This window comes from Aricia agestis, chromosome 12, assembly GCF_905147365.1.
Source record: "Aricia agestis chromosome 12, ilAriAges1.1, whole genome shotgun sequence".
Classification (NCBI taxonomy): Eukaryota; Metazoa; Arthropoda; class Insecta; order Lepidoptera; family Lycaenidae; genus Aricia; species Aricia agestis.
In genome coordinates, this window is record NC_056417.1 from 14,721,508 (window position 1) to 14,748,249 (window position 26,742).

Sequence of the window (26,742 nt, forward strand, 5' to 3'; positions counted from 1 at the left end):
AATATCAGTCTTCATATCGACTTTGCTATTTCACCAGCATTCCTATCAAGCATTTGAGCCAGACAGGCCTGTTTGTGATTGTTGATGGAATATCACACTTACTACATTAAACATAGAGTACTTTTTTGAGTGACGTTGTTTGGATATGTAAATACAATTCGTACTTTCTTCTAGAGTATACCTATATCTTTCACACGAGCGTGAGCGGGACGAATATATTTCTATATCTCGTATGTATAAGACGTTTTATAATGAACATGTTGAATGAAGTAAATATTAAAAAGATCTATTTTTAATACGTAGCTTCTAATCACAAAACGCGGTGCCAGGATTGCAGCGGCAATAATAAAGTATTATGTCTCCTTATAGTGTAAATTAGACCTTAAGTGTTTGCAAAAAAGCTCATTTGCTTCTTTACTTGTGTGGGTACGGAGGCAAAGTGCTGTAAACAGTGTGGCTTAAATGCGTGGAAAGTTGGGTGCTTCAGTGGTACACTGGTGCTCTGTAATGTGCTACTTTTAATGTTGTTCGAAAATTACTATTCGAAATTTGAAAACTTCTGAACGTTTCCAATTTCAAGGTCAGTGCATTTTATCTTAGTAAGGCTTCCTTTTATATTAATAATAAACTTTAGAATACCCCCTTGATAGCATTTTATAAAGTAACGGTTGTTGTAGACGTGTACTACAATAATATCATAACAAGCTGTATGTTTTTTTACTCAATCTTATCCATAGACAAAAAAATTTAATTTTTAAAACCAAATTCCATATTTGAATCCACGCCATTCAACAACCGTCACTACTAGAGTACATGTAACTACATGTATGATTTTAATTTTCTTAACATTATTGTAAGGTAGGTATTATTAAATATTATATATTTTTTTTTCATAGAATAAATATGTAATTGCGTTTTGAATTGACTTCAATTGTGAAATCTAATATTTTCGTGCTATTTTATATGATTATCTGTTACAGTAGCTATTATTTTATTCAATGAATGTGTAAAAATGTATGCAATGTAATAGTTTGGCCAAAAATAAAGCTTATTTATTCAATGGAATTTGTTTTATTGTATATTCATGTTGAATAGTGAAACGAATATATTAAATTGCGAGTTTCCATACATTTTTATTAAATGAAATCATTGTTTGTATATTATTATTTATTTGTAATTTTATTTCTTGAAGATTTGATTTTACAAAACTACTTAATTTAATTGTTTGTGACAAAGAGAAATGTAGGAAAATAAAAGATGTGCTGTATATCAATCGATTTATTAAGTACAAAAATATGTTTACGTAACTTAAATATTACAAAAATAACAGTAAAGATCGTGTATAGAATGTTTAAGAAAAGTATTTATAGTAATAATAATAATTTAATATGAATAAATAGCGTTCAATCAGATTTACTATTTGAAATAAATAAAAACATTAAATGTCTATGTAATGATAAACTAAATATTTTAGACTTACATAAATAGTGGACTCAAATAATTTAGGAGATTAAAGAGAGCAAAGTGCCTTATCTTATGTCAATTTTGTTTAAACAAAATTACAAAGATTCTAAAGTTATCCTAAAATTAAGTCTTAGAAAAATATTGCACTAAGGAGTAAGGTACGTTACGCTTACAATAATCGTTGGTTATCATCAGACGTACAGAAACGAACCTCTAGTAGAGTCCTGAAGGCATATCGGTCACTTTGTGCAAGAAATTGCCCGAACCTATCGGTGACATGGCGCGCTTGTGGTCTCCGAAACTGTGGCTACCCGTCATTACCAGGCTTGTCATGCTAGCCGGAGCGTCTCGAAGCATATGGGTACCAGAATAAAACCCTGCGGTACTCCCCCTCTTCATAATGAAAGTGTTCGTGAAATTGGTCCCGTTCTCAAACGATCCGGAACTGAGTTTGGCGTGGGATATGTATTTCTGCTCCTTTGCTTCGTCCTTGTTTTTGAAGTCGTAGATTCGACTGATCGGCTGGTTCACTGGTATCAAAGGCTCGATGCCGGTTTCGCTGTTTGACCTGGAGTTAGATCTTTGTCGCCTCTCGTAATTCCAAATTTGTTTCTTGGGTGTTGTCGTCACGACTATATCGACCATGGAATTTAAGCCTTCGTCGATTCGATCCAGGCTCTTGGTTAGTTTTTTAGATTCTATTAAATTAACAATTTCATCTACGCGACTGCATTTTGAATTGGAGCGTTGTAATTGTTTTGAAGGTGAATTAGTTGTGTCTTCGAAAAACATGCTATCTATGTATTCTCGCTGCCTGGATCCTTTTTCAGATGTCTGGAAAGACTCACTTCGTTTGACAGACGTTCTCTTATATTCTTCCCTAGATCTTGTTCTTGACCGCTTAGTGCGATTTTCATCCTTATTATTATCTACCACGGCGTCGAATTTAGCTCTACATTCATTGAAATCAAAACTAGTTATAGAATCTTGTTTAGTGATGTGATTAATTTGACATCTAGATGCACTAAGCAATGAATCCGATCCTTCGTCGCTAGAGTAGAAGTTATTGTCTTCATAAATGTCTGGTGCTTTACTGTATAGTAAACCCTGTTCAACGGGAGGCATAAACAAATGAATAAGACTCTTAGATCGTCTAGGTGGGAGGGGTAGTATTTTACTTGGTACTATTTCCTCTTCTTCATTATTATCATCATCAATGTCAGGGGAGTTAGTGATTTGAATACTATGTCTTGTATTTGTTATTGAGTCTTCCTTGTCACTGCTTTTGTTGTATTCAAAGCCACTCATGGATAACTCTGAATTTTTACGACTACGACTCCTATTTTCAGAGTACTGATTTCCCGAAGTCTGTTCTGATTCCGCATGATTAACTATATTTCTTAGTTCCTGTATTACTTCATCTATTGTGGTTTCCTCTTCGTCTTCAGAATATTTTTTGTATTCAGTCTTTTTGTTGCCTTCAATCTTCTTATGTGCTGTTCTCTTGTTTCTCCTAAGATCGTAGGTTTCATTTTTAATGTTAAATACTTCATATACCAATGGTTCCCTTTGTGGATCTCCTTCAGGGCTCAAAGACCTTTCGGAGGAACTTATACCTTCGTCCTCTGGTGGCGACGATTCGTCTGCAATAAAAAAAAATTGGTCAAATTCTTTTCTTTGAAGAGTAATATTTAGTGTCTATTTGTTAAAAAATAAACTTATATACCTCGTGATCTGTGAGCTGGCGTCTTCTTCTTCATCACAAACGTCTTCTTCCTGCCAGAATTGCTATGTTCTGATCTCAAAGTGCTCACTTCTTCTTGTAGCTCGCAACACTTCTCTTTTAAACATTTCTCCAATGATAAAAGAATTCCCTTCTCTTCTTGTAATATCTGAAAGATCAACTTGCATTTTACTACACTTTATTTGATTTAAAATACCCCCATATTGTTGAAAATGTACAGTACCTTTACTCTCTTTTCTAAAAGTTCCAATTTGTGCCTAAGATCATCTTTCTCTTTTTGCGCTTCGTTAGCCTTTTCACTAAGCGTATCAACGTCAATTAGTTGCTTCTCATATTCTTCTATCTCCTGTTGTAAGTAGTCACTCGTGTTTGGAAGCTTTGCAATTATCTGTAACACAATAATACGAGCAGGTTAGGTAAATCGTAATATTTGAACCCACTATTTTATAGCTTGTGTTTCATTTAGTAAAAGACAGACTTTCATATTTTATCATGAAATAGGTATTTATATCTACAGTTTTCATTAAAAAATATCATTCAAGCTTTAAAGAATTAAACAGTACCTAATGACTCATGTCAAACTGAAAGAAAATCTTACCTTCTTCAACGTGACGATATCGAACCCAGCCTGTTCCAATTCGGCCTGTATGTACAATTTCCTCTGCGGAGACGGGGCGCTTGACAGCAGTGTATTGATAAAGGATAGTCCTGCAGCTTGAAGGTCGCCGGTGCCACCTCCACTCTGCAGCATGCCCACTAGGAACCTGAAGCGGACTGGTTCGCCGTACCGCAGACGGAGGGTGGATAGAGCTTCGGAGACCATGCTGTGACCACCCGCCCCGGGGGAACATGCTTTTGTCAGCAGCTGGAAAGATATGTTTTGTTCTTTTAAGCTGATCTTATTTTATCTTGATTTTGCTTAAGAAACTTGCACTGCCAAGTGCCATGTTTTAGTACTACGAAAATGGCAGTGCAAGTTTCTTAAGCCGCGGTGGTTTCTTTCTAATCTGGATTGAATTGAATCTTGCTGACTCATTATAAATTATAATCTTTCTTACTCTTGACATTGTGACTCATCACAACTCATTCGAGTTCATCCGCCCCTAGGGAACCTCTATGCCCTATGGTAACATCCCTTTTTCGAGGGTTTTATTATTTTTCCCGACTTAGCAGGGGTTGCAGCAGTAGATAATTATGTCTGGTCGTTTAAAGAACCCACCTGTAAAGCGATGACCCTGGACTTGTTGACGGTGGACATGATGCAGACGGTGAGCGCGTACACCCCACTGGAGTTTGCCACCAGCCGCCGCGCGCAGTCGCCGTAGCGGGAACAGCAACTCCAGAGACATTGCCTGGAATTAACAAACGGGTTTCTATCAGACTTCAGGATTGGCAGATAGTTTCTTAGAATGACATTGTCACGGCAGTTTGGCGGGTGGAAATATACCTACTACGGCTAGTATAATAATTAGGTACTGTTCTGATCTTTAGAAATGGATTTGTACACCACAAATCCATAAATCTAAATGAGTAGCTTCTTAACCTTGTAAGTATACTCAAAAGCATATATTTTTTGGTGTCCTATTCATATTTTAGAAGCGTGCTCAAGTAGCATTGTTTCTTACTCGACAATGTGTAATGTGACAACCTTTTTTAAGACAAGAGAAACTTGAAATTTCTAAGACCCTTGCAGTGGATTTGACAACTGTTTTTCTACAACACGAGAAACTTAGAATTTCCCCAAACCTTAGCAAAAGCCAGATACTCACAAGCAAGCCAGCTCATCCAACAGCGGCCTCCTCCTGACTGCAGGCGGTCCTCTCGCCCCGTCCCCCGCCTGGCTCAGCTGGATATTCCGCAGCAGTTCCAGCAGCAACGTCACACCGTCCAGCGGCTCGCACGCGAACTCCTGGACGAAACTGAAATGATGGTAAGAGATTGTTAAGCGAGTTGATCATGATGATGGATGGATTTATATGCCCAGTTATTAAGTCTGGTAATTTACAAAAATTTTCATAGATTGTTTTAAATAATGGCCAATTAAAGTCGCTATTGTATAAAGACTCCTATCAAAGAAACTTGGTAACTAAGGCCAGTTACCAAGTTTAAAGAGGACTTCACCAGCTACATTGATTTGATACATTGATAGCGAAGATAGCGAAGCTGTTTATAGCATAAGCTGCCTCGGATTTATAAATAAGCCGTTTAAGCCGCGGCCTATGGGCGGTAGCGTCCTAGGAGAGCGCCAGCGTCCATACCCGGGGCGACAGATTCGTTCATAGGGCGGTGGAAATAAAGTGGCTCATAAAAAATATAAATTCGGCACTGAGCATGAGTAATCGATGTCGATCATAAATAAATAGTTATGCCTATTTTGCACGTTTGTTATTACTTTTAGCCCAATAGGTGGCCATAATTTTAGAGAAGTTTCATTATAACTGAACTCGTTTACGGCAGCTTTGATTAAAGTAAATAAAGTTGCATAAATAAGCAATTAAAATTTAAAAAAGCCACTTTATCAGTAATATAACAATATTAATAATTAATTTGATCCAATAATCATACACCGACTTCCAAAAAACGAGGAGGTTATATATTCGGCTGTGGATATATATATATTTTTTTTGTATGTTCGACCACTACTCCGCCGTTTGTGAACCGATTTTCAAAATTTTTGTTTTGTTATATTAGGTTTCACTCCAATTTGGTCCCATTTTCACAAAAGTGGTGATCTGATGATGGGATCCATGAGTAATCGAGGGAACTCCTCAAAATTTATATGGAAACATATGGTGATTTTGGTTTTATGAAAAGCATCCTAAGCATATGCTACCAAAACGCAAGATTTTGCACCAAGGTATACTATGGTTCCGAAGATACTAAGAGAACTCCGGATTCCTTATAGATACAAGTTTGGGGGTTTAGGCGTTGTTTTAAGAACTGAAAGCATATGCTACTAAGCAAATTACATTCATCATCATCATCATCATCATCACTACCATGTCAGGGTCACCAATGTCACCAAAATTGAACATGTATATGGATACAATATACACACAACACCATAAAATATCATCAGTCATCACGTTATGTCCTTAATTATTTGGTACATTTCAAAGCGATTTTAATACAAAAAAAAAATATATACTTAATGTTGTTTCAAAATACATATTAATATTTCAAGTACTTACCACAAAATTGAACATAAGTAACAAATTCAACCTTTACTCCAGAGCGTAAGGCACATTTGGGTTGGACTGAAGGAAACTGGGCACAATGGAAAAAATACTTAGAATTTTTTTTCCACAAAATTTTAACCTCTTATAACCACCCTATTTGAATATACTAATCGATAGGGGGCGTCAAGGGGAGCAACAAAGCTCAGATAAACTTTTCTCAAAAATCAACCCCTGTCGAAAGACAGGCTGAAATGTGACCCTCGTTAGCACGGAGAAAATACTTGAAAAAATATGGACGAAAAAATTCAACCCCTTTTGAATACACCAATCGATAGGGTGCGCCAAGGGGAGTAAGAAAGCTCAAATAAACTTTTCTCAAAAATCAACCCCCGGCCAGATACAGGCCGATATACGAACCTCGTTAGTATGGCGAAAATACTTGGAAAAATTTTGACGACAAAAATACAACCCCCTATGACCATCTCTTTTTATTATACCAATCGATAGGGGGCGCCAAGGGAAGCAAAAAAGCTCAGATAAACTTTTCTCAAAAATCAACCCCTGTCGAATGACAGGCCGAAATGTGACCCTTGTTAGTATGGCGAAAATACTTTGGCTAAGGTTTAGGAACCTAAGTCAATTAAATGTTGGTGACATGGGTTAAGGAGGATTGTTTTGGGTGAGAAAAACTCCTACTTACCGTTTTCACCGCCAGTAAACTCTCCGTTTAGAAGAAATTCGCATTTGAGATTTTCGTAATCTTCAGATAAGATCATCTGTTTTCTGATGTTTACGAAGTATTTTTAAGGCATCTCAAGGCTGTGATGAGTGGGTCTTACTTAACTACTCAGCTACGGATACGGGGGCGCAGCCCCCCGCCAAAACAAAAACAAACACAATGTAGAAAGTCCAAAAGTAGGTTAGGTTAGGTTGGAACTTAGACCACAACACCCAGATATAGGAGCCGTCGACTTTCTTTTGTAGTAGTTTGTCAAATAAATTGGGGTAGGTTTGTAAACATTTACCAAGATTAGGATAATATTAAGGGGTTGAAGTATTTTCTTACGCGATGGTTAGTAGGTAACTAAAAAGAGTGAAATTATTATTTTTAACAAAAAATTAAAACCGACTTCCAAGGTAAAAACAATAATAACATCCTTATAATATGAACTAAAAAGTATTAAATCATTTTTCCTATCTAATAGTGCCTTATTCCGAATTCGGCTAAACCTCAACTATTTCTGTACTTCAATCTTCATAATTTTGATGTCGGTGCCAGTTCCAAAAGTTTCAAATATTCTGTCAGAGAACTAAAGATTCGGCTATCTGGTACCGACGACTTCAAAATGATGAAGATTGAATACAGAAATAGTTGAGGTTTAGCCGAATTCGGAAAAAGGCACTATTAGATAGGAAAAATTATTTAAATATACTTTTTAGTTCATATTATAAGGATGTTATTATTGTTTTTACCTTGGAAGTCGGTTTTAATTTTTTGTTAAAAATAATAATGTCGATGCTAATACATTATTTATTCAAACAAAGTAGCTAATATTATCTCATATCTGTACGTGTCCACATTATAACGAGAAAAAACGAGATACCAGCTACCGTTAAATGCCTTAATTAACCAGAAGATAAGGGTCGTTAAGTAAATAGTATATTTTCTTGTATGAAAAAAGGAATTCGACGCGGCGCCAGCCGCTTATTTGCGGGAAAGAGATAAAAATATATTACGCCTCTGATCTACTATCAGAAAAATGTATTCATAGGCAGATAGCGGCCCTAGGACGGATTTAGAACTGATTTATTTGCGTCCGCCCGAGCGCGCGGTTAGCAGCTACACCGCGAGATCGAACATCAATGATCAATCAATAATTATCAAATCGAGATTGCAAATCAATACTTGACATAACTCGACCAAATAACGTAGGTTCGCCATCGGCCTATGAATCAATGTTTCTGATGGTACATTCAGCTATGCTTATAACATATTGTCACCATTGCCAAAATATTAGATATAATTATTTATATTTAAAATGAATGTTGTGTTGCACATTATAAAGGTGTGTGCATCTGAATTGAAAATTCTTGTACCTATATTATTGACTGTAATTTTTAAATGCATATGCTGCATGGCTCTCCCACGTATATATTAAATGTAGTGTCCGATCGAAACTGATTTTTCAGCCGAAACCGAAACCGAACTGTCGGCCTTACTCTCAGTTTCGGCCGAAACCGAAACCGAAACCGAAACTTGGTAAAACATTTAAAATTACGATAATTTACTGAAATTTATTGTTTTTTAATATAAATTATAACTTTTTAAACTAAAGAAAAAGTACCACATTGATCTTTTTACTTTTTGCGACATTTCTTAAAATAAATATTATTAATCTTAGACTCGAATAGGTTCCCTAGAAACTTTTTTTTACTATATTCCGTTTTTTATAAGATTCCAAGTAGGTGCGATTTCACCAAAGAAATTGAACGCGCTTAGCGCACACTAAACAGGTTCTAAACGTATAAACACAATTGCATTTCACCAGCATAAACTTGTTCACAGCAAATCCGATTTTTATCTTCTAAACGCCCAATATTCGAGTTTTAACTTCAACACATTTAAGTCCTGTCAGTGTAGTGTCATGACAGATTGAAAAACATAAACGAAAAAATTGTTAAGATGATAGTTTTCAAAGATGCGTTTCGTTAGCTTATTAATCGTTTCTTGCTATTTTGTTAATAAAACAACGTGACAAGGCTCCAAGACGATAAAACATAAAAACATATAAAAATCATCGCGTGACGTAACGTAAACTTAGATTCATTAATCGCGATTAAAAGAAGAATCTATTTGAAACAAAACGAGATTTACGTCGCCATATAAATGGGTTCATTGTTCAATGAGAATTTAGTTTAATCAAACGAAGTTGTAAGTGTGATTGGTGAAATTTCCGTTAATGTATTACAACGAATGATTACCCTAAGAAACAAGACCAGAAGTTATTTCAATGTTATCATTATTTAGGTGCGATTTCACCTAAGAAATAGAACGCGCTTAATGTACACTAAATCGGTTCTAAACATATAAACGCGTTTATAACACCAAATTGCATTTCACCAACATAACGTTCGCAGCAAATTAAAGTTTTATCTTCAAAACGTCCAATGTTGTTTGTTAAACTTCATAAAAGCTGTTAAAGTCCTGACTTCTGTCAGTGTAATGTCATGGCGAATCGAAAACCATAAAGGAAAAAATGTCAAGATCACACTTTAATTGATAGATGCGTTTGGGTAGTTTTTGTATCGTTTCTTGCTTTTTTGTTGATAAAATAACGTAACTAGACTCCAAAATGATAAAATAATGTAAAATCATCTTGTGTGTGACGTACATAAACTTAGATTTATTAATCGTGATTAAGAGAAGATTATTAAATCCATTTGAAACAAAACGAGTTTTACATCGAACGCGTTTAATGAGACTAAGTTTTATAAAACGATTTGTGTGATTGAGGAAAAAGGACACAATTGCAGTATATTATTTTTATGGGAAACATGGATACGACCGCGGTCGAAGTTCAAAACGAAATAACTAAGGTGGGATTTCACCAAACGCACATAAAACTTAGTTTTATAAAACTTAGTTCCCAATTCCCATTGAACGCGTTCATGCTGCGAAGTAAATCTCGTTTTGTTTCGATTGGATTTCACATACTTCTTTTGATCGCGATTATTAAATCTAAGTTTACGTGACGTCACGCGATTATTTTACATGTTTTCATCATTTTAAAGCCTTTTCACGTCAATTTAACTACAAAATAGAAAGAAACCATACATAAACTAACAAACGCATGTGTCAAAACTGTCATCTTTACATTTATTTTGTCTATGTTTTTCGTTCCGTCATGACAGGGCATGAACGGGTTTTATGATGATGAATGATATGATGTTAAACTTCGGACTTTGGGCGTTCAGAAGATAAAACTCGGATTGGCTGTGAACGCATTCAGTTTATACTGGTGAAATGCATTTCGATGTTATGATCGCGTTTATACGTTTTGAGCCGGTTCAGAATGCTTTGAACGCGTTCCATTTCTTTGGTGAAATCGCCCCTTAGGTAACTAGCAGTTGACGTCACATTTTTTTTGCCCCAGAAGGCGTTTTGCCACTAAACCTGAAAAATATGCTAAGGGCCGCAAGAGTGAAGCTTACGGGGAAGTGGGCTAGATAAGATTCTAGCAGGGAAGGAACGGTCTAAGAGATTGCGTGTCTATAGTTAAAAGTTAATTTTAAATATTTAAATAACACTCGTGTTAAAAGGAAAAAAGTGAGGCCAGATAATTAACTACATAGATCTCATCTCTCTGCGTTTGTCGTAGAAATAAAATTCAATAATATAATTTCGATAACAATAAGTTTTGACAATTTATTGAAAATAAAACGAAGTGCTAATTTTTGATTTGGGATTAATCTGGAAAACATAATCCCAAAACACGATTAAGTAGATGGTGGCGAACTAAGCCGGGGCCTCGCTGGCAAGCAAGCACGAGTTAACTGCGAAATTTACTGAACGACGCATAAGTTTCGGCGGGGCTGAAACCAAAAGTAAGGCCGAAACCAAAAGTAAGGCCGAAACTAGATTTTTTGGCCGAAACTGGCCGAAACCGAAACCGAAACCGAAAGTTCGGTCAAAAAATATAGGAGGGTAAGTTCGGACACAGGGTAAGTACGGATAATTATCTTATCACTAAAATAGTGTGTTTTTTACCTGGCGCGGCTGCGGCTGCGGGCATATTATGTCGTACCTGCCATACTGCACTGCAACCGCAAACTGTAGTACCGTACCGTAACTGTTACAGTTTAATTTAGCGTTACCTTGAATTACCCTGATTAACTATAATATAAGTACGATTTATTTTATGAGTCAAACGTATAAAACTCACATCTTGCTTTCCTCGTCGCATTTTTATACACTTTTCCCTAGACCTATAAATAATCTGGATGTAGATCAGCGCCATTACAGTACGCTGGGGTATAATTTGCCGGCATAAGGGAGATTGTCACAAATTGTACACAGCCACTTTTATTTATGGTCTAACTTTGTTTAAATTAGCTCCGACTGTACAATAATATTAGGTTGTGTTCACTGATTAGAAAGTTTTCTTATGTTATTAGTAGAACTCACGACTGGTACTCACTCACTAGAAATTAAGTAAATTTAAAGTACACATTTTAAAATAAAATCTGCCAAGTGCGAGTCGGACTCGCGCACGAAGGGTTCCGTACCGTTATAGAGCGAAAGTAGGGGAAAATTGTGTTTTTTATATGGGAGCCCTTTTTAGGGTTCCGTAGTCAACAAGGAACCCTTATAGTTTCGGTATGTCCGTCCGTCTGTCTGTCCGCGGTTTTGCTCAGAGACTATAGGACCTACATAGCTGTTATTTGGCATGAATGTACTGTTCTGTACATATTATATGATGCCGACAAAATTGTACATAAAATCTTAATTTATGGTACTTACCTTCCCTAGTAAAGCGGGAATGAATATTTTTTTTCGCGTCCATCGCATCGTGTGGGGTGTCGTTGGATAGGTTTTTTAAAAATATTATGAGTATTTCGATCATTTTACGACTTAGGGATCCGTTTGCATGACTGCGTACGCAGTCAGAAAAATTAGGGAAATTACTGATGAAGACACGGCAAGACTAGTTTATTTTAGTTATTTTCGCAGAAGAATGTCCTATGGTATCCTTTTATGGGGAAACGCTGCCGACATCAATACAATTTTTGTGCTGCAGAAGCGAGCTATACCTAAGCTCAATTTAGAAAATGTCAGCTTTTGAATCTCTGAGAGAAAAGTTTAAAGAAATTGATATTCTAACTATTGCTTCTCAATACATTCTCAATAAATTCTCGGTGATAATGACAGGTTTCAATTAAATAAATCCACAAGAGCATCTCTCTTGCTTTACTTTCGTAAACCAGTGACAAGGGCTCCAAACCAAAGTCCAACGCGGGAATCGAGCCCACAACCTCCGAACTACTGAACCCAGAGGTGTCTATTCGCATGCTCACTTTGTATCCATTTAGACCAGTTAGCAAACAAATTCCTTAACACATTGGCGTTAAGCGTTTATCTCGCTAATTAATGCGGCCCGGGCGGTGGTGTCAGGTAACACGGAACTCGATACGATTAGGATTCAGTAGGCTGTAGAAAACACTAAAAAGACTAAGATTTTAGAGTTAAATCGATGGATTTTTTTTTATTTTATTTAATTTTATAATTTTACCAGAAATTGTACACGTTCATAACACCCTGTTTTTACCTAACATATTTTATAGCTTTTCTAACTCTACATATAAGTAGAGTAAAATAAATGCTGACTGCGACAGCTATACTACAGGCATTTTTGCACAAAAATTTTTGACAGACCGTAGATATCATATCAGCAGCCTAATTCCCGACTGATATCAAACTGATATCAGATTTTTGACACTTTAGACACCTAAAATATGAAGAAATCTACGAATAATAAGGAAGAAATAGAATGTTGAAAGTGTCAAAAATCTGAGACCGATCAGTTTCGGGAATAAGGCTGCAGATCTGCTGTCTGACAAAATGTTGTCTTCTTGACTCAAAGTACCCCCATACAAAATTTTTGCAAAATCGGTTCAGTGGTTTGGGCGTGAAGTGGTAACAGACAGACAGACTTTCACATTTACAATATTAGTAAGTATTTACCTGGGGAAGGACAGACGGAGGTCAGCCCGCAGCTTGGTGAGCAGCTCGCTGGGCGTGGCGAACTGCCGCAGGCTCATCTCCTCGCCCACGTTCAGACAAGGATTCCTGGAATTACGACATCAGTAACTAGGTGTTGCCAAAATCGATTGATCAAAATCGGCTCAGCAGCAAAGCGGTAACAAATAGGGCAGGTTTATATCTAACTAAAGTTATTGCTGTCGTGTTCGCATACTTTACTAGCTTAGAATGATTACTAAGTACCTATTATACTTTTGCTGTCAAGATAGGCTTAAGGCTACCAATGTATTATTTGACTAAGTATTAGGCTCCTAGGCTAGGCACATTGAAATAACATGAACAACAGCAAAGAAAACAATATTATGGTATTAAATCAAAGTTGATTTTAACCCAAACATTTGCTAATGACCCATCATTGGCACCAGGTTAATGGTTTGTCAAAAATGCCTTTTAATTAATAAATAAAAGGAATGAGTGATAACCTGATAGGCTGATATATTCTGATCAATGATTATATAACCCAGACTGCCGCAAATTATGCTTGGCCTGTGATTCTTTGTTTAGGCCTAATATTTGGCCTAGCAGAGTTTAGTCTGCAATGCTCTGGCCTGGCAAACCTACCTGAAGTCCTTGCTCCCTTGCGCGGGCAGGGTCCTGGCCTTGTTCTCCTCCGGCTCGTACAGGTTGCCCGCCGCCATCTTCTTCCCCCACTTCTTGAGGGAGGTCGCGTAGTCCTCGGGGTTGTAGATCGGAGGCCGCTGCTTGTCCTGAGAAAAGGATGATAAAAATTAAACTATGTAAGGTAGTAAAATTAAAAACGTTTTAAAGTCGAAAGATTTGTATATTTATGCTCGTACCTATATTAGTTGACACGGCATGATTGACAACATCAAAAGATTTTCCTACCGAGCGACGTGGTATGCTCGGTCAGGACTCAGGAGTCAGGACACAGGCCAAAGCCTAATGTTGTCATTTCAGACGTTGGTTACGGGGCGCTGTGTTTGTGTCGCGCTTACAATATTTCTAACAACAAACCGTAAAATGCTAAGTACTTACATACGGTTTTGCTCGATAGTTTTACTCCAAATCGAGCAATAACCACCGTGTAGACCGCCAAAACTGACAGCTCGAAGGCTCGCTTCGAGCCGGCTCGATGGAATTAAATATGTGAAATATGTCATTTCCTTAGATTCGGAGTAAAACTATCGAGCAAATACCGTATGCGAATACTTAGCAAAACAGGAATGTGTTACTTATTAGAATAATCACAGACATTATATCAAGACGATTCCTTTACCCAATGTTTGAAAGTCTAGATACAAGAATTGGGTTTACGGATCCGCCTTCCTCCATAAATAAACTATTTGTGAACATACGTATGACATAATATCAATAACAAAGAGCTTCTCAGATGTAATCTCTTATCTCACTAACGTTGTTTAATTGCCGAATTCGAGGGAAAGGCGTAATTGTCGATTCCGTTTCACGTAACACTCATTTGTATATTTTGATTTTTTTGTATTCATCATCATCATCATAGTAAGTATGTAGTAACTCTCACGCCGGTTTTGGTGACGGTGGCCGGTTTCATAGAAACCAGGCCAGTTACGCAGGAGTAGTTTTATAGTGCCCAAGTGTGTGCGCAGTACACAAAAGCACTCTCTATTCCTTTTACTCTCATAACCCAGTGGGACGGAAGACCGACACGACTGGCTAGAGATCGGGCGCAGGACCGCGACCGCTTCTTGTCAGACAATCAGGTAATCAGCCTGCATTGTCCTAGCTTGGAAGCCGTCAGGTCCAAAATGACCCAATTGGTACTGGCCTTCAAACTGGCCGATTCCTGATGTTTTTGATTTCAGTTTAGGTATCTGTATTCTATTTAGCGCTAACGTTAAAATAATTACTAACTAATCAACAACCGTAGAGAAAAAACAAACTTCAAAAATGTCAGAAATTGGCTACTACTCAGCGCTCTCAGGCTGTTTAAAGACCAAAGTTAAGGCTGGTTTTATAGTAAAGCGTTTCGGCAGCGCCGTTGGAGCGCCGCGCGTTCGAATATGTATGGGGGTAGTAGTTGCGTTTTAAAGTCCGCGCGCTTGAGCAGCGCCGTTCGTCCATACGTTTGTTACAGCTTCGAACGCGCGCGCTCCAACGGCGCTGCGAAACGCTCTACTATAAAACCAGCCTTAGACACACGCCGCCGCGCCGCTCCATTACTCATCCTTGTATTTCTATTTCTTCGGTTTTGTGGTTTATATTTTGATTATAAAAAAGAAAGACTTTATAGTTTGACTTTTAAATGTATTTTTCTAGATAATTTTACACACGGCCCCTTTTATTCCGATAATTACTGGAATTAATAATAGGGATGATGACAAGGTCAAAGATTAGCGAATTTTGTTAATAAAATAAAGAAATCACGGTAAAAAATAAGTGTTCCCAAAATTTCAGCTTGATAGCATTTGTATTTTTTTTGTTATGCGCCTTCAAAGTTGGATATTCCAGTCGATTTTTTTTTTCAATCAAATTTCTTAATATTTGTTTATAATTCGATAACTTATGCAATTATAAGCAACTTTTGTTATGAAACCACTTTCATAAACGCAATATTTTATATACCTGTCGAACAAAGTTGTCTCCCGATGCGTACAAACTACGAAAAACTGACGTCATACTTTCGTAGCACTTTGTATGGAGCGTTTTGGGCAGGTCTTTTTTATAAGATATTTGAACTGTCGTATCTTGGTGAATTTTTAAGCTATCAGAGTCATTCTTTCAACGATGTTTCAATTTTTTAAGTGTCTTTCAATTACCAATTAGAAAAAAAAGTCATCATGCCTATTATCGTAAAGTTATTAGCATCAAAATAATGCAACTTTTATTTCTCAATTATCTAAAAAAATACATTTAAAAGTCAACCTATAAAGTCTCTCTTTTTTATAATCGAATAAACCACAATACTTGCTATCTAACAGTAGTTTTACTGCGTGACATAAAAAGGATGATAATGTGCTTTTAAGTCACTTTACATTCGATAAATGGACTAGAAAACCTGTATTTAAATACAGTAACTCTTGTTACCCTTTTGCCAAGAAGATAAGGATCATTTTATAGGTAAAATAACTTTGGGTTTAGTAGAACTTAATTACATTTTAGCTAATTTATTCAGTTTCAGTGTTGCCATCTTTGTAGTTTTAACGTGGTCGTGTCCTTTTGAAACGAAGTTCCTTATCGCGCGTTCCGCGTAATAGGACAAAACGATATTTGACCTCGACACTTTTTTATTAGTACCTACTTGCATGGTAGCTGGGGCAAAGGGCGTTGATAGTATTCCTGTGCGAATTTGCCACAAATATAGAGTAGATAACGAAAAAGGACATAGGCTACTTTTTTCAATGAAAATGTACAGTTTCCGCAAATACCTTATTTACGCGGGCGGAGCCGCGTGACACACCTAGGCCGGTATAAATAGTCAGTACTCAAGATGCATCTCGGTCTCAAGACACGGTTCAGGCTCTGTGATTGGTTGGCTGTCAAAATTTGGACCAATCACAGAGCCAAACCGCGTCCTGAGACCGGGTCGCATCTTGAGCACTGACCATTTATACCGGCCCTAGTTTTTGATAATAGTTATGATAATTAAACGGTTAAATAACAGCAGCCGAATCAAAATAACACTGGTAATATTGTGTAGCTTTTCCTATGCAAATCGGTTATAAATACACCGACATCTTGTTTTGCAAATTGCGTGAGAACCACTTTTTATTGCATTTAAAGTTGGAATTCTATTTTTAAATGTACATATTATTTTGAACAAGATGCATGTAAATAATCAGCTTTTGTTTTTTTTTTTGTTGCCAATTTACAAGTAAAATGAAAAAAAAATGATATGGATTGCTCTACCAAGAGTAACTTTTTACCAAAAGTAAAGAAAATCCAGGAATTTATTATCTCCATACCCAGCAAAATCGGTTTACGGCCGTTCCCAATATTTAATCTATCTCTGGTTTTGCCCTACGAGAGATAGGAATAACTCACATTAGACATTAGAGACATATATTTTATGTCAATTGTGAGCTATTCCTATCTCTAGTAGGGCAAAACCAGAGATAGATCAAATATTGGGAATGACCGTTAGCGATTACGCAGGCAAATTACGCAGATTCTGAGCCAGGGGGGGGGCGAATCAGATTTTTTATAAGCTAGGTGTTTATAAAGAATAAAAATTTAATAATTTTTAGTTGTATTGCAAAGAAATGGCAAAAATTCGTTATTTTTATAGATGAAAGTACTAGATAATATACTTAGTAGGGACGTCAACATGATCCGGGGGGGGGGGGAAGCTGCCCCCCCCTGCCCCCCCCTCGGTACGCCCATGGGTATGGATGCTTAAAATTTTGCAAATCGTATTCTCTACTTTTTTCTGTTTTTTTTAGCGACTTTTGTGCGACTCGGATTCGAAACTATTCGTTTCGACTCCGAGTCGAATGGGAATTACAAATATCCCAAGATTATGAAAGACATTGCTAAATTATTAGAAATCGTATCAAGTACAATTAGAGTACAAAAGTATATGTGATTTGATTTGCGTGTCGAAACAAAGGCGATTGGTTCGAGAGCGTGCGAAGTGCGATTGTAGAAAACTTATTTATTGGAATGTACACTTGTGAGACACGAGTGGGTGAAGTTGGTAACTAACATTTTACTTCAAGCTGATCGCACATTTTTCAGCACCGTACGCGTCGAACGCATCGCATATTCACGAAATGCGGCGCGTACGGTGCGGATGAATGTGCGAGGTTTCACATCATATCATACAACGAATTCTAAAATGCGTAGCGTTCGGCGCGTGCGTGCTGATAAATGTGCGATCACCTTATTATCTACTGATTTTTTCCCTTATAATTTGAACAAACCTTGTGACGTATTATGTACCTATAACTTCATCATCTAGCTGTACAGATAATCCACTTTTTTTTTTTAATTTCAATTTGCAATGGTCCTAAAGCTCTATTTATGCAAAAAACGTCAGGTTTTAAATTGTTACTTACCCACTTCATTCACTAAAAGTCTTTAGTTGTGACATGTGGATTGTGGATTATAGTTATTTAACAATAGAAAAGGTGCAATTTCTTTTAATTACAATCGTACTTAGCTCATTAGTTTTGGTGTAAAAAAGCTATTGTTGGTTTTTCCATTAGTTCGAGCAATTGTAGAGTCTTCGATTCAAAATTGTAACTATGTAGACTTGTAAAGTTTTGACCTTATAAAATTATTCGTTGCATTCGCACAAGGATCCTGGTATCAGAAGTACCAAAACCTAAGTGTCATTTGAGAGACGCTGGTATTTTTTGAGAGACACCTGTTTAACAAGTTGTTATCTTTTAGAGTCGGCTCACATAGAGACTGGTTCGCTTTCTCACATGTAGTGCTGGACGCTGGTTTTATGCTATTAAGAGTATGTAATAGAAAGCTCTTATGTATTTCACACACACTTGGACACTTAAAATTATGCGTACCTTAGACACGGGCTCCTCGGCCCAGCCCCCGCACGCCGCCATATTCTTCACAGCCGACAGCTCACTGAAACAAAAAAAATAAAAACAAAATTAATAATAAATCCTCACAATTTTAGCAATGATCTAGGCATCATAAAGCAGTGACAAGCTTATGATCATGAGGTGGTAATATTCTTTAAAATGATAATGATAACGACTCATTCAGTCATCGCCACGCATCCATGTGTAGGATAACTCCTATACCTAACCATAAAACTTCTTACTTCTTGTTCTTACTCGAATCAACATGATGGAGTGAGAAGGTATGCATTGAGAGTACGTCAAACTAAAAGGCCGGTCAACACTCTAAAAACGTAGGTATGTAAGAATGTACAAACGTCCGTTTGATTGGAAGGCAGCCGCCAATGCGCACTATACGTATATACTCCACTCGGGCTAACTTGTCGCTAGCGGTCGTTGACTCCCTGCCAAAAACTTGTCATTTTCCATATAAAACCACGATTGACAATATCTGACACTTCATTGTCAATCGCGGTTTATATTATGGAAAATGACAAGTTTTTGACAGGGAGTCAATGACCGCTAGTGACAAGTTAGCCCGAGTGGAGTATAGGTATATCACATAGCGATAAAAATAACAAAATAACCTCAGTTATTTCATTAACTCCACAAACTAACTTTATAACTATCTTTCTTTACTCCTATAACAATACCCAGGCTTTAAGTTCTAACATAAAGGCTAACCCTAGACGTAGGGAATAAGTTAGATGTGATCAAACGCTGATGCAATCTGCGGACGTTTTTATGTCTCTCGCAGACAATGGCTTCGATAGCCGGGCTGTGCCCGTCCATATTATTATTTGAAATTTAAATCCTCTATAACGGTAGGGTCGGGAGGGCTTCAAGTTTATTTGCAGACGAAACTTTGTCGTCCAACAGAAATCCGTGGATAGTTTCTGTCTTTCTCAATTATAATAAGCCATACTAATTACTAATGTTATAAATGCGAAGGTGTGTCTGTCTGTCTGTTGCCTTTTCACGCCTAAACCCCTGAACCGACTTTGCTGAAATTTGCTTTTTTTTTAATGAAATAAGGGGGCAAACGAGCAAACGGGTCACCTGATGGAAAGCAACTTCCGTCGCCCATCGACACTCGCAGCATCGGAAGAGCTGCAGGTGCGTTGCCGGCCTTTTAAGAGGGAATAGGGTAATAGGGGAGGGTAGGGGAGGGTAAGGAAGGAAATGGGAGAGGGTAGGGAAGGGAAGGGGTAGGGGATTGGGCCTCCGGGGAAACTCACTCACTCGGCGAAACACAGAGTAAGCGCTGTTTCACGCTGGTTTTCTGTGAGCCCGTGGTATTTCTCCGGTCGAGCCGGCCCATTCGTGCCGAAGCATGGCTCTCCCACGTTTAAAATGACCTTATTTAAAATTATGAATGGAGCGGAGAATGGAGATACTCTGAGTCTCGATAAAGGACATATGATACTTTTCATCTCGGAAAAATGTACGGTTCCGGCGAGATAAACAATTTTTTGTGCAACGGAGTTGCGGGCATCTTCTAGTATAAAATATTTTTCAAAGTCAGAGAGCAGAGAGCGCTAGCATACACATTATATTATCCGCCCAAAATTGTCTAACGTTGAACTTTTTGTTTACTGTCTGTGCTGGTGTTGCCGCTAGCGTGACAACAAAAAAGCCTTTATTGATTCCTTAAAAAGATTAATTATTACAATTACATTATCTGGATGGCTCTCCAATTGCAGTAATATATCCTACCTCAAATGCAGTGTGGGTACTTTTCGGTAAAGATGTTGCCTTGTCAATCAGTTTTGCCTCTATGATTCTTTTACTTATCCATCTATTATTACTTTCTTATTGTAGTATTTTCCAATACTACCATAAGTAAAGTTCGACTAAAATCGTCCAGTGCGTAACGCAAGCAAACAATCTGACAACAAACCTTCCATCCATCCATTTTGAAATACACTAGCTATAATCTAGTAATTTATAGCAATATTTATGTGCTATCCATGAATACAGTAATCATATCACAATATAGAACGCGCCGTGTTTTTATGCGCCCGCGCAGCCATTGCTGTGACTTATGGGTACACCGCGCACCGTTACTAACTGGACCTCACTATTGATTGTGTTATATTATGCTTTATTAGTTATTACATAGGTCATCTTAGGTATTTTCTCTCACTTTTTAGAAGAACTACATATTTTTAGAATCTATAAGCTGTTATTTTTGAGTGGCTAACAAAACTTTACATGATTATTAGGAGAATGATACCTTTAGCAACATTTTTATGGCAGAAACTTTGAACTAAAAAAAAACAACGGCTTGAAGTTTGGGAACGGCAGAAGTGCAGAAGCGGCGTTGAGAACTTTTTTGATGAATGTTAAACTCTCGTCAGGACACGTGATGACCTGATTGAAAATTCATAAATCGCCTCTCTAACACGCGGAGAAAATGTATGCTTGCCCCTGTTGTTTTGTTTTTACTTCTATCAGCACTTGCACCGGAGTGCTTATGAGTTTTCAGGGTTCCGTTCTTTAATACTAGAAACGGAACCCTATAACTATGACTTCGCTGTCTGTCGGGACTCGGACTGTCACTAGTAACCACTGACCAGGCTGTATCTCCTAAACCCTCTGCCTGGTGGCAGACAGACCGCAATAGCTGTTTCTATCTCTTTTATTGCATCTTTAATCATCTTTTATCACTCGAACGCACTCGGTAATGGCAATTTATAACGTCGTCCGGTACGTGCCGGTGACGTCCGCATTCCGGCGACAATATCGTAACTGTACACCACCGTTGTTATCGTAACTGTTCATGTCATGTCAAACTAGGATCTGCTCATCGAAATATTGACATAATATACTAGTCAAAATTCGTTTATAGTTACCGCAAATGTACATTTTCCGGGATAAAAAGTTTCCTATGTCCTTTCCCGGGACCCAAAGTATTTGCCAAATTTCAGATAAATCGGTCAGCGGTTGGGGCGTGAAGAGGTAACAGACACACAGACAGACACATTTTCGCATTTATAAATTAGTATGGATTAAGGTTGTACAAAATGCATTGCAATTCATACAAAACATCAGCCTTAAGGAAATTAACAATAACATACTCGTAACATACTTCAAACATTAATATTTGATACTAAAGAAAAAAATGTGTAAAAAATGGTGACATCGGCTTTGGATTATAATTTTGGGTAGGTACGACAATGACCGCACAAGCTGACTGATTTGGAATAAATTTCATACCTATGCTATCGGATAGTTGGATCGGATAGAACCGGCCGAGCAATACGCACACAAAATTTAATCAAATCTACCACTTTTTGCAAATACAATTACTGCTTTAACTTGAAAGTCATAAAAACTAATTACTTTGGACGAAAAGTTGGAAGAAAAATTATGAAAAATTCGAATCTAGTCAATCGTCCGATTGGGACGAATACTTATGGAAAGAAAGACCCAACTACTCCTATTTCTTATACCCGAAACAACGTATGAGTCAAAACACCGTTTACCGGGTCAGATAGTCTGACCTGAACTTAAATAAAACTAAAAATAGCAGACCAATTCCTAAGTATTCAATTCGGCAAACTAGCTCGAACAATGTGACCATTATTGACCCTAAACTCCAATTTGTGCGTCACGCTCGCGTCACGTCGCATTTCACGTCGAATCCGTTTTCGACGGTTATACAATAACTTTCTTAACGCTGCCATTGAGGCTGCAGTGGGTTTTCGGCAAACCATAAGTCACTGAATTCTAATTGTGTCGATTTTTAGGGTTCCGTATCCAAAGGGTAAAAACAGGACCCTATTACTAAGACTTCGTTGTATGTCCGTCTGTCCGTCTGTCTGTCTGTATGTCAGACGTCTGTAGGTTATAACTTAAGAACGGTAATAGGTAGAGATTTGAAATTTTCACAGATTGTTTATATCTGTTACCGCTATAACAAAAAATACTAAAAACAAAATAAAATTAATATTAATCTTAATTTAGGGGGCTTAGGGGGCTCCCATACAACAAACGTGATTTTTTTGGCCTTTTCTGCTCTATATCAATAACAGCCACAGTTAGGTACTTGAGTTTTGCACATCGATCCTTAGTTTTATGTGTACTTTAATATTTAATAATAATATTTAATTAAAATAATAATTTAAGGGGGGCTCCCATACAAAAAACACAAATTTTGGACTAATTATTTTGCTCTATAATGTTACGGAACCCTTCGTGCGCGAGTCCGACTCGCATTTGGCTGATTTTTATGTGTTTAGAGCTGCCTATGACTTAATTCAATAAATTTAGTCATATGCAGTTAACGGACTTTTGTTATGTGGTCGTTATTACATAGAACTGCCATCTACTTATCAATCTAGTTTTCGGATAGTAGGTACTGTAATGTGTAGATTTTTTTCTATACTTACCATGAATAATTTAAATGATTGAAAATTGTTGAATTTAAACATTATAAAAATGTAAAACATACACTTAATGATCTTAACAAAATTTATGAAAATTTTTACGCTATATAGATGCTAATTCACTTCACGCTTAAAATTTAAAGAAGGCCTTGAGTTACAAACCTACAAGTAATGATTACTTATTACTTCAGGCTAAATTTGATATAATATTATAAGATTCTAGTGATGACCCATCGACTAACCATTATAAGAACCGATATTCTTGTTAGGTATTCAGGCCGCTAACGTTTTCCAATAAACGCCATAGGTTGTATATTATGACCATAAAGTTAATATACCTAGCGGAATAGAGAAACAAAGGCCTGAGCAAGAGAGATGTCGCTATCAGTAACACTGCGTGGTAAAAAGAGACATGTGATACATGACAGCAGCACTCTTTTTTTGACGTCCAGTCGGCACGTGCCGCACGTTGACAATTTAATCTCATACAATTAATGTTCAATCATGCTTGTGTAAGTGTATACGTACACATATTTTTCACACAGATGAAAACCAATTTCGGTTTCGTTTGACAGCTCGAGATTGTTGCTCTATTCCGCTAGGTATATTAACTTTATGGTTATGACAGAGTTTATTAGCATTATATCAACATACAGAAATATGACACGTTATGCAAGTGCGAACCGATATATCATAATATCACCAGCTAATTAGAATACTAGGAAACAGACGCTTCCGAACTTATGTAATAATCAATAAATTAGAATTTCTAAGCCAAAATAATAAAACAGCAGTCCTTATAATAGGCAAAGTAGGATAGTGTAAGATTACATTCAACAATTTTTTCTCAACTTTGACAAGATAAAGTTATCACCATGGGCCACGCCACAAGCCCACAACACTGTGTTGCGGCGTCGTATCGCACAGGAATGCGATGCGTTGTTACAACGCAAAAATTTCATCGGAAATGCAACGCATCGTGGAAAGCGACGCGACAGCGAGATTTCCGATGACATTTTTGCGTTGTGACAACGCATCGCATTTCTGTTGTAGGTTTTTGCGATACGACGCCGCACCACAGTGTTGTGGCCTGGCCCTATAACTTTTAAATAATTAATAAGTAGATGACGCCCGAAACGTTTAATGCGAGTACGTTTATTGCGCGGGAACCGAATATTTTTATTCGGAATAAGAATTAGTATCCTATGTCTTTTCCCGTTTCAGTATCTCCATACCAAATTTTAGCAAAATTGGTTTAAGCGGTTTGGTCGTGAAGACATAGCAGACAGAGAGACACACTTTCGCATTTATAATATTAGTAAAGTACAGATGAATATCATCACAGCGTCACGGTACTTGAATGTTGATTGCACTGTTTTTGAGGGGTTTTGACTAAAGCTTAGTATTCGATAACGCTTCTGATTAGCCAATGCTGCGTCAAAATTTTAACCAATCAACAACGATTTTAAATTGATAAACTTCTGTCAAAAACTTCAAAACCACGCATAAGTTAACCCATATAAAATCCTCAAGCGGCAGCCGGCTACCGCATAACAATTGAAAATCTATTGTGTCTGCGATACTCACGATGGAGGTGCTACATTGGTAAAATTATGGATGGTTAATTTTTGTTTACCAAAATAAAGAATGACTTGGTTTGAAGTTTAAACACTCTACATTTTCTCTCCCTTAAGTAGCGTATAACCTACGCAAAACTAAAATAGTCAATATCAAAATTTTGTGCAAAACCAACGATTTACTGCCTATTCAAATTTAATCTGGAAAGTTTTTGACAGCTGTTTAAATAATATTATGATAGTAAACAATGCGTTATAAACACTACATTTGCATTACTAGATACTAGCTAAAAGCCGAGGTTGGTGAGGGCTCGCGTCGTCACACCTTGACTGACTGATGATAACACATTTACATATAAATAAAAATTACAATGACAGAGCACAAATCAATAGGCGTGATAGTTTTTCCGTAAAGTGTAGCACAAAATGTTCAGGTTGTGGGATGTACGTGGGAGAGCCATGCTTCGGCACGAATGGGCCGGCTCGACCGGAGAAATACCACGTTCTCACAGAAAACCGGCGTGAAACAGCGCTTGCGCTGTGTTTCGCCGAGTGAGTGAGTTTACCGGAGGCCCAATCCCCTACCCTATTCCCTTCCCTACCCTCCCCTATTCCCTTCCCTTCCCTCCCCTATTACCCTATTCCCTCTTAAAAGACCGGCAATGCACTTGCAGCTCTTCTGATGCTGCGAGTGTCCATGGGCGATGGATGTTGCTTTCCATCAGGTGACCCGTTTGCTCGTTTGCCCCCTTATTTCATAAAAAAAACCGGCCAAGTGCGAGTCGGACTCGCGCACCGAGGGTTCCGACAGCTTAAAGGTATTATAGACCTGAGTATTTGGTATGAATTTCAATTTAATACCTCTACGCGTTTATGAGGAAATGGGTAGTAAGTTTAAAATTATTAAAAAAATATATATTATGTGATGTAACTAAAAATTTATGGTTTTCGTAATTTTTCCTTTATCTATGCTATAAGACGTTGCTTCGTACCAAATTTCAAGATTCTGAGTTCACGGGAAGCACCCTGTAGGTTTTGATTCCCTTGCAAGTGTCGAAAATTTGCGGCATAAACGGCTGTATCTTTTGATTGCGTTGGCTTAGAAGTTTGATTTTTTCACAGCTTCAAGGGACAGTAGACCTGAGTAATTGATATAAATTTCAGCTTCATACCTCCACGCGTTCCTGAGAAAAAGGGTCTTGACAGACGGACGGACGGACAGACGGACAACAAAGTGATCCTATAAGGGTTCCGTTTTTTCCTTTTGAGGTACGGAACCCTAAAAATACTAGGGCTCACTTAGCTCGCCTTGATTATAGAACTACCTTATTTACTATAGTGTTAACTGTTTCTATAAAAATACCACTTTCACCATAAGCCCTTTGCCCAAGTCCTGTGCGTTATGGTTACCGGTGACAATAGAGCATAAAAAATTTCACTCTCTAAACCGCCAATAAATATATTAATAAATAGAAAATGTAATTTTCCGCTACCGACGTTCCGCCATAAAGTGGGCCAGCTTGCGGTGACGGTTTGGACATTTTGTGGCGATTGGGACACATTGTTTCTTGGGACATAAAGCATTAAAATCCGGATACCAGGTTTTATAATATTCTAGGTTTCTAGACTTTCCGCGCGGCTCCTCCCGCTTAAGGTGACGCATTTATAGTTTCACCTGCAGCGATATCGATTTTTCTCAACAATGACTAAAGCTAAGAAATTAAAATTCATTGTCAGTATTCATCATGTCTTTGTCTTTGAGTTAACCATTGCATAACACGATTGGTCAACTTTTATAACACACAATAATCAATCAAAAAACCTCTATAAAAACAGGAATTCCAATTTTGCAAACAGAGGAGAGTGATTTAGGCATCCAAAATTTGTACATAGATTAGTATATGCATACATTATCTTTGACCCATATGTCATATTATGAAATATATTTATCACTAGATGACGCCCGCAACTCCGTTGCGCCAAAACTCGTTTATCGCGGGGAACCGTACATTTTTCCGGGATAAAAAGTATCCTATGTCCTTTCC

The 26,742-nt window shown here is 37.4% G+C and overlaps 1 protein-coding gene across 2 annotated transcripts in view; it reads right to left on the minus strand.

The window, feature by feature from the left end:
- Positions 1-1,457: 1,457 nt before the first annotated feature.
- LOC121732470 (spindle pole body component 110) overlaps positions 1,458-26,742 on the minus strand; it is a 113,121-nt gene continuing 87,836 nt past the window's right edge. For both annotated transcript variants that reach the window (XM_042122351.1, XM_042122352.1), the window contains 9 exons: positions 18,670-18,733; positions 13,769-13,914; positions 13,130-13,234; positions 4,978-5,127; positions 4,428-4,560; positions 3,807-4,073; positions 3,432-3,596; positions 3,191-3,356; positions 1,458-3,107 (listed from right to left, as the gene is read on the minus strand). In XM_042122351.1, the coding sequence (XP_041978285.1) occupies positions 1,678-3,107; positions 3,191-3,356; positions 3,432-3,596; positions 3,807-4,073; positions 4,428-4,560; positions 4,978-5,127; positions 13,130-13,234; positions 13,769-13,914; positions 18,670-18,733 (2,626 nt within the window). In that variant the 3' untranslated portion in view covers positions 1,458-1,677. The remainder of the gene's footprint in view (positions 3,108-3,190; positions 3,357-3,431; positions 3,597-3,806; positions 4,074-4,427; positions 4,561-4,977; positions 5,128-13,129; positions 13,235-13,768; positions 13,915-18,669; positions 18,734-26,742) is intronic.